The sequence below is a fragment of the Sceloporus occidentalis genome, unplaced genomic scaffold (assembly GCF_023333645.1).
Source record: "Sceloporus occidentalis isolate IW3139 unplaced genomic scaffold, rSceOcc1.0.p SCAF_20, whole genome shotgun sequence".
In the NCBI taxonomy this organism is placed as follows: Eukaryota; Metazoa; Chordata; class Lepidosauria; order Squamata; family Phrynosomatidae; genus Sceloporus; species Sceloporus occidentalis.
Window position 1 is genome coordinate 11,893,546 of NW_028317000.1, and position 12,222 is coordinate 11,905,767.

At 43.0% G+C, this 12,222-nt stretch overlaps 1 protein-coding gene across 2 annotated transcripts in view; it reads left to right on the forward strand.

Moving 5' to 3' along the window:
* PLCB3 (phospholipase C beta 3) overlaps nucleotides 1–12,222 on the forward strand; it is a 68,364-nt gene that overhangs the window by 28,978 nt on the left and 27,164 nt on the right. For both annotated transcript variants that reach the window (XM_089483631.1, XM_089483630.1), the window contains exons 5-13: nucleotides 593–672; nucleotides 1,801–1,854; nucleotides 3,120–3,195; nucleotides 4,065–4,165; nucleotides 5,708–5,874; nucleotides 6,075–6,221; nucleotides 9,607–9,764; nucleotides 11,421–11,503; nucleotides 11,619–11,703. In XM_089483631.1, the coding sequence (XP_089339757.1) occupies nucleotides 593–672; nucleotides 1,801–1,854; nucleotides 3,120–3,195; nucleotides 4,065–4,165; nucleotides 5,708–5,874; nucleotides 6,075–6,221; nucleotides 9,607–9,764; nucleotides 11,421–11,503; nucleotides 11,619–11,703 (951 nt within the window). The remainder of the gene's footprint in view (nucleotides 1–592; nucleotides 673–1,800; nucleotides 1,855–3,119; nucleotides 3,196–4,064; nucleotides 4,166–5,707; nucleotides 5,875–6,074; nucleotides 6,222–9,606; nucleotides 9,765–11,420; nucleotides 11,504–11,618; nucleotides 11,704–12,222) is intronic.

Sequence of the window (12,222 nt, forward strand, 5' to 3'; positions counted from 1 at the left end):
AGACTTGTATTTATTTATGTTTAAGTTGTCCTAGATAATTTTGAAACCCATTTTATGTATAAAATTAAAAAGGTACACTCGGGGAGGGGGAGTTCCTATTTGGATAGAGATATCTAGGTCTACCTAGTATCAGAGTTTGGGAAAAGTTACATATTGTGATTGCAGCTTCCATAGTCCTCCAGCCGACATGTGCTGGCTGAGACATACTAGGAACTGTTGTCCCAACAAGTAACTTCTTTGTATGATCTTGGGAAGTGTACAGGCAGGACAGGGGAGCAAACTGTTGTTCTCTGTATTTGCAGCAGAAATGGTAACTAGTGTCCACAAATGATTTTTAATTCAGAACACATTAAGCTCAAAAAATATAATGCCTGTGTGTCTGGATACTCTTCCAAATGCCTTTGGTACATTTCTATTTACAGGTTTCTCATTTTTGGGAGAATCCTCAAACTTTTTCTCTTAAAAACAAAGCACCCCTAAGCAGGCAATGCTTTCACTTTGTACCCCTGCGTCAGAGTAGTAAAATACTTGACTTTATTGTATTTATCATAACATAAATGGACATGGACATTTCTGTCGTCTTTCCTTCCAGTTGTGGACTGAGGAATTGTTCAAACTGGCCACAAACATCTTGGCGCAGAACGCTTCGCGGAACACCTTCTTGCAAAAAGCGTAAGTGGCTTTGCTGTGTTAAATAGGGAGGATTACGACTTTGTGTCTTTGTGTCCTTGGATGTGAGTTGGGATGTCTCCGTGCTGCAGAAAGGATCTGGTTTGACACTGCTTTAACTGCTGTGGCTCAGTGCTATGGGATTCTGCAAACTGTAGTTTTTTGTGGCACTGGGGCAGCTCTGGTGCTACAACAGTTCCCAGAAATCCATAATATTAAGTCCTGGCAGTTAAAAAGGTATCAAACTGGATTATTTCTGCAGTGTGGATGCAGCCTTGGTCCATGCAGTTTACTCAGATGGCTTCTTTTAGTTATTCCAATCGACAAAAGCAGCCCCCTTAATGCAGATGGTTGGAAAGATGGGAGGCTCAGTTTCCAGCCAGCCAACCAATTAGAAATTTATTTAGAAGTTGTTTCCTTAGGTTCTTCAAAGCACATGATGCTTTACAACAGTGATGTCCAAACTCTGGCCCTCCGGGTGTTTTGGACTTCAGCTTCCAGCATCCCAGACCATAGGCCAAGGTGGCTGAGGTTTCTGGGAGCTGAAGTCCAAAACAACTGGAGGGCTAGAGTTTGGACATCACTTCTTTACAAGTAAAACAACAACAACCAACCCTGCCAAAGGCGTATATGTCTCTATGTGTGTATATACGTATGTATATTTATACACACACACACATATGTGCGCATGCATGCATACACAGAGGGAAAGAGAGAGAGAGTTTAGATTCAGTTCCTTAATGATTCTTAGGGATTGGCCATTCTGAATCCTTGGGGATGTTATGAAAAACAGATATAACTTCACATATTCTAATCAGAAACAAAATCCAGGCTGTATGCCTATAAAGACTTTTGTTGCAGGCATGTGAAATCCCAGGAATAGGCAGTACTATAGAGCTACATTAGACTATAAGGTTTAATCTCAAAATTATTCAGGCAGAATAGAGATCTATTTGGTGAGATCTTGTGCTCAAAGAAGAGGCTCCTGAGAAACCAAAATCTGTTCATTTATAGGAACTCTTTTAGAAGGAAACCACATACATCTGAACCTAACGCCTTCACCTGGATGGGGCTTTGTAATATCGCCAAATGCTGCTGTATAACTAACTTTCTGGGTTTTTCCTCTCATAGCTACACCCGGCTCAAAATCCAGGTCAATCAGGATGGCAGAATCCCTGTCAAGAAGTAAGATCACCTCTCTCTACCCCTTGCCTTTCTCTACCTCTTGTGTTTCTCTTTTCACCTTACTTTTCTTCTCTTTGAGTCTGCTCTGCATTGTGTCTCCAAAGGAAGCTTTGATTCTGGAGCCTGTTGTCCAGGTACATAATTTCCTCTCCAAACTGATGCTAAGAGACGTAGCAAGGAATGTAGTGCCTATGGAAAGCGTGTTTAGTTTGAAACAGCAAATAATGTGTTTGTGGGGCTCACCTTTGGAGAGATCTGTTGAAGATTTGGATAGCTCACACCTTGGAAGAGGTAGTTAGATGGTCAACCTGCCAGCAAATAGCCTAACCTACTGTTTGATGTTGCAGGTCCAGTCACCTTGCTCATGAGCATTACCACATATACTCAACTATAAGTCGACCTCATGTATAAGTTGAAGGCAGGTTTTGGAGACAAAACAATGGACTTTGCTATGACTCAGGAATAAGTTGAGGGTAAAACCTAGGGGCACATAGCAAAGGATCTAAAGGATGAAGCAAAGCAAAACAATGTTCAAGAACTTACAAAGTCCCAGCAGACATAGCTCTTTGTACATCCTAAAACTGGATGGATGAGAGAGTAGAAGGATTGGTTCTTCCATGACAGACTATACTCTTGCTTTTCACCAGGGAATGGTTCCTTCTTTTAAATAAAAGTTAAAATACAGAACCTACATTAACCTGTGGATAAGTCGACTCAGATTTTTCTTAATCATTTTTTCGACCTGCATTTCTAGACTTATACATGAGTAGATACAGTACTTACATAAGTAATAAGACTAATTGAAATAAAGAAGTTGGCAGCATGCACTTTCATAGATTTCACTCCATTTAGTGGAGTGGATCTGAGGAAATGCATCTGAGGAAGTTTACTGAAGTCTAGAAACGCTCATGCTGCCAACTTCTTTATCTCAGTCTCAGAGGTGCTACAAGAGCTCTCTGGATACCGATTCTACAGACTCACATGGCTATATCTTTAAATAAGTAATAAGAGTCCTATGAGTCATTCCACCTGACACTACAGTTGGAAGAACTACATTAATCCTTTTCCTTCTTTGCATGCGCAACCTGCAAAAATACACCAAGAAGGGCACCTGGCAGCTAGTTCTTTCCTTCTGTTGACCATGCTGAGTAAAGCATTGGGGGAGTTGTAGTCCACCTCTGCTTGATTGGGAAAGGCTGAATCTCACCGTGGATGGCTCTACCGGTTGCATTAAGGACTTATTTTTATTCTCTCCTTACCTGCAGCATCCTCAAAATGTTCTCGGCTGACAAAAAGAGGGTGGAAACGGCCCTGGAATCCTGTGGTTTGAATTTTAACAGGGTATGTTTCTTCTTCTCCTCTGTGCCTTGTGTTCCTCTACTATTGGCTTTCTTCTCCCATTCCTCCCTTTCCAATTTGATTCATCCTGCTGTATTCTGATGCTGTATATCCTCTCATTTCACTCCCTGGATCTTGAGAGACAGCATGACATAGTGGTTTCAGTCCTGGACACTGGGGTTTATCACACAGGAGGCAAAGTGCCCAAATCTTGTGCAAAAAGGGGGTTTAAAATCCCAGGAAAATCCTGCAAAAGAGGGATTGTTTTCACACACATCGGGCTCATTCAGCATTACGGCGACATTAACTTGTGCAGAAAGTGGGAAAAATCGCACCGCTTTTTATCTTTAGGGACAGGATTTTTCTGGATTTAAACCCCGTTTTTGCATGGGATTTGGCTCTTATGACTCTGGAGGCCAGGGTCCAATTCCCTGCATGTGTATGAAACCCACTGGGTGACCCTGGGCAAGTCACACTTTCTCAGCCTCAGAGGAAGGCAGTGGCAAACCTCCTCTGAACAAACCTTGCAAAGGAAACCCATGATAGGACCGCCGTAAATTGGAGATAATTGAAGGCACACGACACACACAAATGGACAAATGATCCAGTCTGTTAGAAGACAGACAACTATGTTTTCTCCTGTTCTGTGGCTGAAGCTGGGTACCAAATCATTTTTCTTTGCACTTCTATCGCAGCTGGAGTCCTTCTCTTTGTAGATTGGTACCTAGACTTGCGGAAGGGGGTCAAGCTGTCTCCCCAAATCTGTACTTTTGTCTGGGACTTTCTTTTCTGTGCACCTGCCCTCCAGCTACCGAGCAGCAATAACTTCTCCGGCTCGTCTTTGATTTATTTGTTCCTCTCTGCCTCCCTAGAGTGAGTCGATCAAACCGGATGAGTTCACCCTGGAGATCTTTGAACGCTTCCTGAACAAGCTCTGCCTTCGCCCAGACATAGATAAAATTTTGCTAGAGATGTGAGTAAAGAGAGTTTTGTGTGGGCGGCGGGCGTGGGAGCATGCGCACTGGGTCTCTTCCATGAAATTTGCCTAATCTGTTTGAAAGCTGTTCAAGTTGGTGATCATCACTACCGCTTGTGGTAGCAAATGCCACAGTCAAACTATGTGTTGTGTTTTGGATTTCAGATTTTTTCAAATTTTGGAATATTAGCATTTAAATAATGAGATGGATCCCAAGTCTAAACATGTTTTGCATGCACCTTATACACACAGCCTTACGTTAATTTTATATGTAATATTTTACATAATTTTGTGCATGAAGCAAAGTTTGCATACATCGAACCATCGGAAAGCAAAGGTATCACTATCTCAGCCACCCATGTGGACAATTTTTGATTTTGGAGTATTTCAGCTTTCTGCATAAGGGAGCCTCAATCTGTATTGCAAGAGGAGAAAAGATTGTCCCTATCCAGTTTCTGCACATTGGGGCTAGTTTTAAGCACCCTTGCCCCATCTCTTTCCACTTGGTTATTTGGTTGCCTTTTCTATATTTTTGCCACCATGCAGTGATAACCCTCAAGGAACCAAGCAAAATGCACAAAATATATCTTGCAAGCTTTCCAAGCTCTACATAAGTTTGCAGCGTGTATTTTATGCATTTTGGTTGGCCAATAAAGGCAACACTTCTAGAACATGGCTGCATAGCCTGAAAAACCCACAAAAAACTATAGATACCAGCCAAGAGAGCCTTCGACTTCACAAAGGCAACACTGTTCGGCAGATTTTGAATTTTCTTCTATCTTACCATTATTATTGGATGTTACTGTATTTTGCTACATGGCCAACATAGCTACCCCTGGATAAAAACAAATAAGTTAAACACACAATTAGAAATACACAGTATCATAGAAACACAGCAGTAAAAGAAATAGGTATGATTCAACTGGCTATTTCTTGGCAGAGTTGACCAAAGGGGACGACTTTAATTTATATCTGGTTTTTCTACGTAGGAGATCAGAAGACCTACAAACTACATTCAGTCGTACAATTAAAACCGCAGGTTACAAATACTCAAACCACAAATCTCAAGTAGCTTCTACCGTCAAAGAAGATGAATCAAATGCTTGTTTATTTCTCCCAAAGCATGTTTTTAAGTGGAATCTGAAAGGCAAAAAAATATAGCAGGCAGCCAGACCCCTCATAAAAGGGTGCCAGGCTACCCCTGCTGCAAAAAAGCCCTGGTTGTGGTTTTTTATTTTTATTTTTATTTATTTCAAAGATTTATATCCCGTCTTTCTCCCACAATGGGATTCAGTCTCCCACAATGGTTCTGCCGTCAAGCCAAACTGCCCTTGTAAAATTGGGATGCGGGGACGAAAGTTGGCCATTCAATCTCTGGCTTCATCCATACTGCAGAAATAATCTGGTTTGACATTGTTTTAACTGCTCAATGGCTCAATGCTATGGGATTCTGGGATCTGTTGTTTGTGGTGGCCCCAGAGTGGAGATTATTTCTGCAGCATGGATGCAGCCTCTCTTCTTTCCCTCTTTTGGAAACAGCGGTGCCAAAGGGAAGCCTTATCTCAGCCTGGACCAGCTGATGGAGTTTATCAACCAAAAACAAAGGGACCCCCGTCTCAATGAGATCCTGTACCCTCCGCTGACCCGGGCACAGGTGCGCCAGCTCATCAACAAGTATGAGCCCAACCAACAGTTCCAGCAGCGTGGTGAGCCCTCCCTTCTCTGGGACTTGGGCTGGGAAATGGGCAAAGAGGGCAGAGAATAAACCTCAAGGCTGCAGGTGGAAATGAGTGTTGGGTGGCGGGTGGGCAATTTCCCTAGATCCAGCGCATAGGTATATCCTTTTGCCTCTCTTTGCAAACCTCATGTTTTCCCACCTCTTTTTTTGCTCTCTGCTTTTCTTCAGACCAGATGTCTATGGAAGGGTTTGGACGATACCTGGGAGGAGAAGAGAATGCCATTGTTCCTCCCGAAAAGCTGGACTTAAGTGACGACATGACCCAGCCGCTAAGCAGCTACTTCATTAACTCTTCACATAATACCTACCTCACAGGTATGTGCGACTGCAAGACAGAGAGCCAGAAATGCACCTGTGGGCATGTCCTACTCTCCATCCTGCCTCCGCCTAATGGAAGAAGCATACTTGCATAGCTAGCTTATTAGAATCGTAGAACTGGAAGAAACCACAAGGGTCATCCAGTCCAACCCTCTGCCATGCAGGAATACAGCATCCAAGCACTCCCAACAAATGGCCATCCAAACTGTTTAAAAACCTCGAAGAAGGAGGCTCTACCACGCTCCAAAGCAGCCTATTCCACTGTTGAACAGCTCTTATCATCAGAAAGTTCTTCCTGATGTTGAGATAGAATCTCTTTTCCTATAGTTTGCATCCATTGTTCTGTATTGTATTCTCTAGAGCAGCAGAAAACAAGCTTGCTCCATCCTCAACATGCCAATCCTTCAAATATTTAAACTTGGCTATCATTTCACCTCTTAACCTTCTCTTCTCCAGGCCAAACATACCCAGCTCCCTAAGCAGCTCCTCATAAGGTTTGGTGGTTTCTAGACCTTGCACCATTTTGGTCACCCTCTGGACACATATTTTTCTTTATTTTATATTTTGTACCCCACCTTTCTTCTGAGGTATTTAAAGTAGGATATGTGGTACTTGCGTGCCATTTCATCTTCACAACAATCCTGTATAGGATTGCTGAGAAAGAGAAAGGAGAAGACTGACCTGAGCGAACTTGATGGCTGAGCAGAGGATTTGAACTCTGGTCTCCTCAGTCCAGTTCCTTACCACAGGTGAAGGTGCCACTTCTCCCAGTTTTCTAATATTGGCCCGGTGGGACATCTAGTTACTGACAAGACTCTTGTAACCTAAGCTACCAATGAGCTGGTAAGCATGTGTCTATGAGTTGCACCACGTTAGCCTGAAGCTTCACATGATTGAACATTTCCCCCTTTAAAGGAATAAAATGACTTGGATGACAGAATTGAGGGCATACTTATCAAATTTGCAGATGACACCGAACTAGGAGGAGTTGCTAATACCTCAGAGGACAGGATCAAGATTCAAGATGACCTTAATAGATTAGAAAGCTGGGCCAAAGCTAACAAAATCAATTTCAACATAGAGAAATGTAAGGTACTGCACTTAGGGTGGAAAAATAAAATGCACAGATATAGGATGGGGGACACCTGGCTGAACGAGACTTATATGTGTGAAAGGGATCTAGGGGTCCTAGTAGACCACTAGTTGAACATGAGTCAACAGTGCAATGCGGCAGCTAACAAGGCCAATGGGATTTTAGACTACATCAATAGAAGTATAGCGTCTAAATCAAGGGATGTAATAGTGCCACTCTATTCTGCTTTGGTCAGGCTACACCTGGAATATTGTGTCCAGTTCTGGGCACCACAATTCAAAAAGGATGTTGAGAAACTGGAGCGTGTCCAAAGGAGGGCGACTAAAATGGTGAAGGGTCTGGAAACCATGTTCTATGAGGAATGATTTAGGGAGATGGGGATGTTTAGCCTGGAGAAGAGAAGGTTAAGAGGTGATAATAGCCCTGTTTAAATATTTGAAGGGATGTCATATTGAGGAGGGAACAAGCTTGTTTTCTGCTGCTCCAGAGACTAGAACCCGGAGCAATGGATGCAAGCTACAGAAAAGAGATTCCACCTCAACATTAGGAGGAACCTCCTGACAATAAGAACTGTTTGACAGTGGAATATGTTGCCTTGGATTCTGGTGGGGTCTCCTTCTTTGGAGGTCTTTAAGCAGAGGCTGGATGGCCAGAGGTGCTTTGGTGGTGAGTTCCTGCAAGACAGGTTGGGGTTGGACTGCATGGCCCTTGTGGTCTCTTCCAACTCTATGATTGTAAATAAATGCCTGTACACAGAAGAGAAATTAATATGGCAAAGAGGAAGGCTCTGATTTAGAGGATGGTGCCCTGGCATGCCGATTTTCTTACCTGGAGGGAATGTTTTAAATGGAGGAGCATTCATTTATATAAATGTCTCCATGTGCACAGGGTGAGGTGCTACAACCCAGTTGCAAATCATCCCTGTAGGAAGAACTATATATGGTCACAGGTTGAACATGTACCAGCTGTGTGTGTTGCATTAATATTTCCATAATCCTTGTACCTAAAGGGTTTTCCAGGTAGGAAAAAACAAAAGGCATATTAGAGCTTGTGGTTTGAGGATTGATGGAAAGTTTTGTAAGAGTTCTTACTAAAGGGCCTTTTCATCTTGTTGTCAGCTGCCTTGAGTCCCAGTTTTAAGAGAAAGTTGATATATAAATAAATCCAGCTCCATATTTGTGCTAGTCTTACTGTATCTCACCTTTATTGCATAAATATCAAGGGCTTTTTCCCTAGATATTTCTAGTGCTCTCAGATCCCAACTTTAACAGAACTTATAAAGTAGCCAGATTTTGTGCAGCAGCGAGCGTACATTGTTTTACTTGTGCTGGTCTATGACTGTAATAAAGAAATACATTATTTTTATTCATAGAGGGGCACTTCATTCCATAATGATGGGATTACCTTCCCCCGTAGCCTCCAGTGTAATAAATAAGAAGGAAAAGTGCTTTTTGTGGCAATAGAGGTGCTCAGCAAATGAGCGCTTCACATTTCTCCTTTGCTTCGTGTTGGAAATAATGCTGAGTATGGATGATGGTTATCTAGACACAAAGTCATTTTCATATCTCCACTGGAAATCTTTTGCTTTAATTTCCTTTAAAAAATGCCTTCTGCTCCTTTTCCCACTACAGGAACCAAAGACAGCTGAGAACACAGAAATAGGACACCATTAAGGCAATGTCACAAAGAACATAATAAATATTACAACAATTGAAACTGCAGTTACAACCGAGTATTGGTTAGCTTTTCCCCAGAGGCCTCCTTTAGGTGCTGGAAGGCAACTAAATGAAGTGACCATAAAAACATCTCACTAGGAAAGATATTCAAGTTCCTTCACACCACAAAAAGCCAGACGATTATTTGCTAAGATAAAATACTTTGCCAAAAGGAAGGAATCATAGTCTGTGGCCTCCACTTGCGAAAGGGAGGGAGACGTAATGTAAGATGCTCACGGACTCAAGTTTGTTAAATGAAAGCTGTGGGAGAAGCTGAAAAAGGTGGCTGCTTTTTTTTTGTTGTTCTGAAACAGAATAGAGTGATTGCCGGAGGGAACATTTTCCGGCTTGATATACTCGAGGTAAAATTGTTTTTGCAAGGGACAGCTGTGAAGGATTTGTGTATCCCTGTTGGGAACTGAATGTGTGCCTCGTTCTGCAGATGTAGGAGCAGTCCTGATCTTGCATTTTCTGAGGGTTTTGGATGTGGCCTGGCTGGTTCGGCCGCCTTCACTTTTGTCAGGTGTTTAATATTTTTTTTCTCTCTCTCTGTCTCTTCTTCCACACACATCAGCCGGGCAGCTGACAGGCAATTCCTCAGTGGAGATGTATCGCCAGGTCCTGCTGAGCGGCTGTCGCTGCATTGAGCTTGACTGCTGGAAGGGACGTCCGCAAGATGAGGAGCCCTTCATCACGCATGGATTCACAATGACGACAGAAATCCCCTTCAAGGTACCTGCAATTTGCCATCTCGCGTGATGGGGCAGACTCGAGAGGGTGGCACGGTTGAACGTTTTTCATAGAATCATAGAGTTGGAAGAGACCTCAAGGGACATCCAATCCAACCCCCTGCCATGCAGGAACACAGAATAAAAGCACCTCCGACATATGGCCATCCAGACTCTGTTTAGGAACCTCCAAAGGAGACTCAGTTCCAAAGAAGCAGAGTCTCTAAGGCAACGTAATCCACTGTCAAACTGCTCTTATCATCATGACGTTCTTCCTAAGGTTTAGGTGGAATCTCTTTTCCTGCAGCTTGCATCCATTGCTCCAGGTCCCATTCCCTGGAGCAGCAGAAATCAAGCTTGCTACCTCTTCAACATGACATCCCTTTAAATATTTAAACAGGGCTATCATATCATCTCTTAACCTTCTCTTCTGCAGGCTAAACATACCCAGCTCCCTAAGTCTTTCCTCATAGGGCATGGTTTCCACCATTTTTGACCTGTTTTGTCAACATTGCACCTTGCACAAGAAGATGCATCCTCTAAATTCTTGGCATGCTTGACCCTTTCCCAATTTAGAGAGGCCTTGTTCGTGGTGTTGTCTTAAGGCCAGGATTCTCCATTACCAGCATAATAACTGACATGGGCAAGGTGACAAATGTCCTGACAGCAAAGGAGACAAAACACCACAGAATGGGGAACATGACCAAATAAAAGCTAAAAACACTTATATAGCGGTCTCTTCCAACTCTATGATTCTATGATATAAATGTAAATTCATGCTTCTTAGTCATGCTCAAAATGGAGGGCATTTTGGAATTCCTCCTGGACAGAAGGTTGAGATGTAGGACATTTGGAAAAGGAGGGTGTTTGGTAACTCTGGGCATGGGTGTTTTCTCCTCAAGCGAATGGGGAACATACTCCAAATCTTAAGCCATAGTTAGGAAGGGTCCTTCCTGAAGAAAGCACAGAATGACCTCTCTCCTTTTGAGGCTAGTGAAAGAGAGTTTCACATTGGCCACCTCCTTGCATCCAGACATTGTTCCTTTCAAGCTGCGGGAGAAGGAGAGCCTAGCTCTGAACAATGAGGATCCTTATGCGGGTGGAAATATGTGGTTCGAATGTTGGATGGGGAGTTGGAAGATCTGGATTCAAGTCCCTACCGAACAATGAAACTCACTGAAAGACTTTGAGCCAATGACTCTCTCCCAGCTTGACCAGCTTCACATTGTTGTTGCTGTGAGATAAAGTCAGGTGGAGGAGAACCATGCATCCTACCCCCAGTTGTTGAGAGAAAAGGCTAGCTTTATATGTAACTCCTGGGTAACCTTGGGCAAGTCACACTCTCTCAGCTTCAGAAGATGGCAATGGCAAACCCCTTCTGAAGGAACATGCCAAGTGATAGGGATGCCTTAGGGGCGCCGTATGTCGGAAATGACTTGAAGGCACACAACAACAGCAATAAAATGAATGCACCAATTCCCAGTAGATATCTGTTCTTTTTCATTCACTGCCCTTGGTTAGAGGGTCCAGTTCTTCTAAAATATGTTGCCACCATGATAAGAAATCTTCATGCAGTACTTTAGTCTGGTTTGACTACTTCTTCTATCAAAAATGACTTTTGATTCTCTAATCCTTGTATTCCTGGTTTGCTCTGTTGCAGGAAGTCATCGAGGCCATCGCTGAAAGTGCTTTCAAGGCATCACCCTTCCCCGTTATTCTTTCATTTGAGAACCACGTTGACTCGTGAGTAGCCCCAGTGCTGGCATTGAAGCCCTGCTCTTGCCCCAATCCCCGACAAAGTGCCCTGTGATCCAGAGATAGCTGCATTGTGGGTTATGTTTCTTCTGCGTTTTCCTAGGGCAAAGCAACAAGCCAAGATGGCAGAGTATTGCCGGAACATTTTTGGGGACGCTCTACTTATTGATCCCTTTGAAAAATATCCGGTATGTCTTGGAAGTGAGATTGACGGGGGCATAATAGGAGAGGAGGCATGTGATGGGCATTGATATAATCCAGACTTAATCAAACTTTTTAGATATTTAGGTGCATAGATTTAGCAGTGTGCATAGTACACTGGACAAGAAGATAGGACAGCATCTACTGAAGAGTTGGGAAAGCTTTGTTGCACTAGATAGTTTGACCTGGAACTTTTGTCAACCCCAACCAGCATAGCCAGCAGTAAGGGAATTTGGGGGTCATATTTCACAATATTTGGAGGACCAAATATTCACTTGCTTGATCTACTGATCAGTGATCAGCAAGAGTTTGAGATTTCCCATGGGCTGGAATAGCCAGTTTGGTGCAGGGTTTGATAGATCAGGTTTCTGGTGCCCACTGAGCCACAAAACTTACTGGGTGACTTCTGGCTAATTTGTCTGCCTTTCTCCCTCAGTTTGACTTATCTCATAGGGTTGTTGTGAGGATAAGGTTATTAGGAACAAGTTGTGAGAAAGAGAGCTATG